Source organism: Hydra vulgaris, chromosome 03, assembly GCF_038396675.1.
Source record: "Hydra vulgaris chromosome 03, alternate assembly HydraT2T_AEP".
In the NCBI taxonomy this organism is placed as follows: domain Eukaryota; kingdom Metazoa; phylum Cnidaria; class Hydrozoa; order Anthoathecata; family Hydridae; genus Hydra; species Hydra vulgaris.
Window position 1 is genome coordinate 23,268,089 of NC_088922.1, and position 6,912 is coordinate 23,275,000.

Sequence of the window (6,912 nt, forward strand, 5' to 3'; positions counted from 1 at the left end):
ACTGATGTGCCTTTGCAGCCGAGAGCCACACATCGACGCTGTGTACCCTGAGCAATCCAGTGATCTGTAGCATCTGTGCGTACTTCAGTAAGTATTCGTCGATCGACTGCTACACGAGGTGGCAGATACGGCAATGAATTCTTCTTCATTGATAGTGTCTGCATATAGGTTTGTGCAATCTGACGTCGAAATGACAGCAGATCATGCTCCGGGGCGCCAGGTATTTTCTCCTGCATACGGTACAGCTGGAAGGCGTTCTGAACGGCCAAATCAACACAAAATCTAAATATTGGCCAATACCATTTCTTTGATCGGTGCTGAATCATATAGCAAGCTAGATTTTGGTCTCCACACCGCCCATCCCATAATTGTACAGTTGTATTACTGAAGGCTGATCAACGTCTATGCGCTTCTTCTGTGCTGATGAATATCTCTTAGCTTTGCAAAGTGGTGCGACACCAGCGTAAGTTGATGCGACTGTCACAACCTTACTGTCATGCCAGCGTACCAAGCATACATTAGCCTTTTGATCCAGGGCAACGTCATGCGAGCCACGAGGCAGCTTGTCCATTGCTTTGATGTTTTTCAATGGCGCACCTTCAGTTCGGTTAGAACGGAGAGTGCCCGTGGCGGCCATTCCTCTATCCGCTAGTAAGCACAACAGTCGTGGGCTGGTAAAGAGGTTGTCAAACACAATGTGAAAGAAATTACCGTCACGTTTTGGTAAATCTTTTGTGAGATTGACCACCACCGATCCACCGAGGCCCAGATCTTTATCTGTCGTGCCGGCACCTTGATATGGGTAGAAATTGATTACGTATCCCAAACGAGTTGCTGCCACCCACATCTTATACCCGAACTTGATGGGTTTGCCATGGATGTATTGCTTTGCACCGTGTTTTCCGTAATAAGGGATCATACTTTCGTCGATGCTGATGATTTGTTCAGGCTGAAAGTTTGCCAGGCAAGCAGCATTGATGGACTGGATAAGAGGGCGGACTTTGGCAAACCTGTCAGTCATATCAAGTTCGTTGTTATTGGCAAAATGTATATTACTCATTATGGAACTGAATTTATTGCGTGACATAGCGGCCGACACCATGGAATTGTGTACATCCCCCGCAGTTTCCCAATACATAGGGCGACGAGGCAGAGGAGCATAGCCGCTTATTAGAAGAATCGATAGGAAAAGCTTGAGTGATGTAATGTCCAGATCAAAATTGTCATGGCCTTTTTGAGCAGCGTACTCTTTGCTTTCGTTGCATATTCTGTGCATTATTTCTGGTATCATGAACAACTCAAATAATGACACTGGTGACAGATGGTTTTCTACTTTAGGTGGGGGTATGGTCCATGGAAACTTTTCCTTTCTGACGGCCTCCTTGAAGTCGCTTTTGACCCATGACGGTTTATACGGAACTTGTTTCTTTGTTCTCTTGTGCTGCGGACCCAGTTCCACTATATCATCTGCAGTGTCCTGTGTATTATTTTCTGCATTGTCCTCCTCTGCAGTGTCTTCTGCACCGTCCGACTCTTCCATTCCAATAACATCACTTCCATTGGGTCTTCGTAGTTTCATCGTCGCTTCCGCCAGAAGTTGATTACGATTGAGACTGTTTGGATCTCCACACACCTCATTCTCATCACCAGAATCTTCGTCAGTGTCTGCACCAGAGGTTATTGGAGGAACAATTAATATTTCGGCGCTCTGAAGACATTCATCGTCTGTATCTTCTAGCAATCGTAGCACCTCATGAAGCCGGTACCTGCAAAATATATGAAATTAGTTATTACTTATTTATTTGCTCTGATGTTGAAATGACGTCAAAGCATTCCCACAAATTACGTCATTATAAAATAGCAGTAAAATAATAATAAAAATTAACAATAAACAACTCTCAATCTTCAAATATAAGAACTCAGAAGGGAATTAAGGTGGGTCACAGTAACTTACATAAATACCAGACTGCTGTAGTTTAATTATTTTGTATTAGATAAGGCTCATATATTTACAAGGAGTCATACAGTGTCAACAAACTGATGAAAATGCCTTCTTTTCCGAGGTGAGTAAACTGTTTGAAAACCTGTACCCTCCTGCGGCTAGTGTCAGTTTAAACTGACGCACAGAAATCGCATACAAATTTAAGAAGACTAGCTTTGTTGACTATACCGAATATTCAAATGTTAAAACGATATTTAACAATATATTTAATCTATATTTCAACTAAAAACAAAACATATATGCATACCTTTTTCTTGACGAAACACTCGAAAACTGTTCGAAAACTCGAAACTGTTCGAAAAATATTAATCAACGCTACTAAAGTGTGTCAACTGAGCAAAAATTAAAATAAGTTAATGCAGTTTACTTTATTATCAGCATCATACATTCACACATGACGTAATTATTACGAAAAATGCAAAGAATGTTTGTTATTTTGCAAATTAAATCGGATAATGTGACTGTCAGTTTAAAGGTAAGCAATATATAATAGAAGTCAAAAGTACGCCTCGATTTCAAATTAAAAACGGTTGCCGTAATTATAGTTTGTGTACTTTTGACTTCTAAAACAGATATTTTTTTCCGGAGATAGAATAAATGATTAGAGATATAAAATAGAGGTAAGCAATATATAATAGAAGTCAAAAGTACGCCTCGATTTCAAATTAAAAACGGTTGCCGTAATTATAGTTTGTGTACTTTTGACTTCTAAAACAGATATTTTTTTCCGGAGATAGAATAAATGATTAGAGATATAAAATAGATGACATGGATATAACTCGTGTTGTATTCTCGATTTCTATCGCATGATTTTTATTGATGATATCTGTTAGATATCGCTATATATAAAACAGCGACAAGTCGTATAGAAAAGATCCACTCTTTTCCATATGACTTGTCTTTCCATATGACTTACATATGAACTCGCGCTTTACTTTTGACTTCTATTGCACGATTAGTTCTTTTGATATGTTAGATACTGCAATATAAAAAAAAGCGACAAGTTATTTCTTTCAATAACGATATAACAGATATCAGATATACAACTCGCATTGTATTTTGACGTATTGTATGATTTGCTCTTTTGATATCTCTACTTTAATAGCTGTACTTTTGACTTCTGTTATATTATTTATATTTTAAATAGCTGTACTTTCGACTTCTATTACAATATTTGTACTTTTGATTGCTGTACTTTTGGCTTCTATTATATTATTTGTATTTTTAATAGCTGTACTTTTGACTTCTATTACGATTTGTATTTTTAATAGCTGAACTTTTGACTTCTATTATATTGTTTGTATTTTTAATCGGTGTACTTTTGACTTCTATTACAATATTTGTACTTTTGATGGCTGTACTTTTGGCTTCTATTATATCATTTGTATTTTTAATAGTTGTACTTTTGACTTCTATTACGATTTGTATTTTTAATAGCTGAACTTTTGACTTCTACTACATGATTTGTACTTTTGATGGCTGTACTTTTGGCTTCTATTATATCATTTGTATTTTTAATAGTTGTACTTTTGACTTCTATTACGATTTGTATTTTTAATAGCTGAACTTTTGGCTTCTATTATATTGTTTGTATTTTTAATCGGTGTACTTTTGACTTCTATTACAATATTTGTACTTTTGATGGCTGTACTTTTGGCTTCTATTATATCATTTGTATTTTTAATAGTTGTACTTTTGACTTCTATTACGATTTGTATTTTTGATAGCTGTACTTTAGACTTTTATTACGATTTGTATTTTTAATAGGTGAACTTTTGGCTTTTATTACATGATTTGCACTTTTGATGGTGTATTTTTGGTTTTTATCTCATAGTTTGCTTTTTTGATAGCTGTACTTTAAAAGATGTACTTTTGACATCTATTAACGGGTGATGCGGAAGTTATCGGACAAATCCTAATTTCATTATTTGAGCATAATAATTAGTTTTTGTAGTTTTATGCGTAGGCATAAACGTTCTATAAAATATAAACTTTATTATTTGAAACACAACTATTTAAAATGAGGTTATATGCAGCTGAACGAGAATCTTTTCGAAAGCGACTAAAAATGTTTTTTGTAAATAAACCTAATATTAAAAAAAAAAATCGTAAATCATTTTGAAAAGGAAGGATTTGCTCGAAGTACAATATATGATAACCTAAAAAGACTTGAAACTGTTCAATCGTTTTCTGATAGAAAGCACCCTGGTCGTCCAATATCCTGGACTAGAGAAAAGAAAGCCGAATTAACGAGACTTGTCAACAATCGAAAAGGGGTCAGTCAGAGAAAAATAGGTATTAAATTCGGTGTAAATCAATCGACAATTGGTCGTCAGTTAAAAAAAATGAATTAAATATAGAAAACGTGAAAAGACTCCAAAATACACTATAGAACAACAAATAAAGGCAAAGAAAAGAAGCAGGAAACTAGTTAACTAACTCTATAACACTCAAGAAATTAGGCCATAAAAACCAAATCACTTACTATGAGTATAACAAAAATTTATTTTCAATAGGCTGGGTGAATAAAAATGAGCAATTGTTTTTACTCAGTAATTGCTCAGCTTTACGTGAATAAAAACTAAAGCAAAATTGTTGAAGATTAATGAAAAAATTCAAAAATTCTTGTATATCAACAGTACAATCAAACGTATAGTGTGAGTTAAATCTATGGCTTCTATCATATAATAGAAGCCATAAGTACAGTCATCAAAAGTACAAATCGTGTAATAGAAGACAAAAGTACAGCTATTAAAGTAAATTGCTTAACTTTATGTGAATAAAAATATAAAGAAAACTGCTGAAGTTTTTATTAGTAAAGCTGAGTAAAACTGAGTACAACTGCTCTTTTTACTGAGTAAAAAGAGCAATTGCTCATTTTATTCACCCAGCCTAATATGAATCAGCTATTCATATTACGTGACGAATAGCATTAACTAGTTTTTTAATGTTTGAAAAAAATAAAAGTATTACCTTGTGTCGAATTTAAGTTCTTTTCCTAAACTGTTGGCTTATGATTAATAAAGTAAGTTTAAAATCATCAAAATTTACTAAATTAAAATCATGTTTCCACAGTAAGAAAAATTTAACAAATCAGTGGAATGGCAGAACTAAATAAATTAATAGAAAAATTATAAAAAACAAACAATAAAAACAATAAACATCTCTAAATCTTCCAAGTTTTTTAACCAAAGTTTTTAACTATAGTAGTAATAAATATTTAATTAGGTTAATATTATAATATTTATAAATATTATAATTTTTTATATAAGTTATAATAATTTATAATATTTATGAATATTTAATTAGGTTAATAAATATTTAAAAGGTTTTTAATCAAAGTTTCTATAATAGTAATAAAAAATGATTTTTTTGTTTGTTTTAAACAAGACTGAAGATGAAGGCTAAAGAGCATGATAACATACCTATAAAATTAACATATCAAAATATTTTCACTGATGCAAATAGAAAATGTATTATTTATGCATATAACATACACAAATAAAAAACTTAAAGCTGATTATCTGCATGGTTAATAAAGTAAAGCAAATTTATTGCTAATAAATATTTAATTACCAATACTTAGAAATAATCTTATTGTTAACTGAAATTAAAATATCTTACCTTTTGAAACAATTAGTTAAAAATGTTACAAAACTTTATTCTCAAACATAAAAAACAAAAACATCTCAAAATTTCAGTCGAAATGCAGGATGGGGAAGGATTATTATTAAAAGAAAAACATACCCCACTTTATATTAGCCTGATATGTAAAACCAAATGAAAAAACGCTATGATTTTAAATTATCATTGTTAAGATATTTACTATAATATGTAATTAATTATTTATCAAACTGCTTGTCCACAGCAATAACAATACCATGGTGTTCTACGATTCTTTTTAGAAAAGACAAAATCTGGAATGTTTTCACACATTTTGTGGAACCACTGTTGGCAGCGATTACACTGAGCCATTTGTTTTTCTTTCAGTTTATTTTCCGCAGGATTCCATGGCATTCTACAACTGCAAAAAAGTTCTATACATATATCCTTTTGAATGCATCTTTTGCAATCTGCTAACAATTGAGGGAAAGAAGAAACTTTGTTGACCTGAATGCATTGCAACATATGTGCTCTCATTTCTGGTATAGAGAATGTTATATTGTCAGGGTTTGTTTTTGTGCTAATGATATGATAAATAAAAGAAATGGCAAAGACACCACAATCTGCCCCATTTGACTGCTGTTGAACCGGTAATACACGAATAGTTAACTTGTTATGCATACATTTCAAGATGGCACATATCTGTCGCTTTGTATGATGTGCAACTTTACCATGAAACAGACTGTCCATCAAAAAAACCTCACCAGGTTTACATCTATATGTTGAAATGGCAACCCAGTGACTATGACCATCGTGTAAAACCTGAACAAATGGTATATTATTGTAAGTATTGAAAGCAAGAGTTTGTCCAAGAATAGTGTCTTGCAGACCATTGATATCTTTGAATTGGATTTTCATCATGTTTTGAAACATATTTATAACATTATCAGATAGCCATCCATTGTTTGATATATCTGACAAGTCATTTTGACAGAGACTTATTTTACTGTTTTTTTTATCTGTATTTGTATTTTCATCAGAACCTGTATATTCATCATCACTGCAAACAATGCACTCATCTTTAAACTCTAATAAGTTTTCATAGTCTAATAAATTATTATTTATTACTTCAGTTTCTACATGTTTTTTTTCTGGTTTAAATGTTACTTCAATTTTAGAAGCAGCCAATAATTTTTCTTTTTTTTCTCCAACTCGTTTAAACTTTGTATTCTTTCTTTTTGGTGCTGGTAGCTTATGATATTTAACACAGCTGTTCTGCATATGTGATGTTTTGTCATTATTTGGCA

At 32.6% G+C, this 6,912-nt stretch overlaps 2 protein-coding genes across 3 annotated transcripts in view; both read right to left on the reverse strand.

Annotated features, from left to right (window-relative positions):
• Window positions 1–334: 334 nt before the first annotated feature.
• On the reverse strand, window positions 335–1,851 carry LOC136078570 (piggyBac transposable element-derived protein 3-like). Its single transcript, XM_065794348.1, has 2 exons — window positions 1,847–1,851; window positions 335–1,766 (listed from the first exon to the last, which is right to left on the reverse strand). The coding sequence occupies exons 1-2, from the start codon at window positions 1,849–1,851 to the stop codon at window positions 335–337; spliced, it is 1,437 nt and encodes a 478-aa protein (XP_065650420.1).
• A 3,945-nt stretch (window positions 1,852–5,796) lies between these two features.
• Window positions 5,797–6,912, reverse strand: part of LOC136078033 (uncharacterized) — a 5,804-nt gene continuing 4,688 nt past the window's right edge. For both annotated transcript variants that reach the window (XM_065792691.1, XM_065792692.1), the window contains one exon: window positions 5,797–6,912. This exon is cut by the window's right edge and continues 719 nt beyond it. In XM_065792691.1, coding sequence (XP_065648763.1) covers window positions 5,852–6,912 — 1,061 coding nt within the window. In that variant the 3' untranslated portion in view covers window positions 5,797–5,851.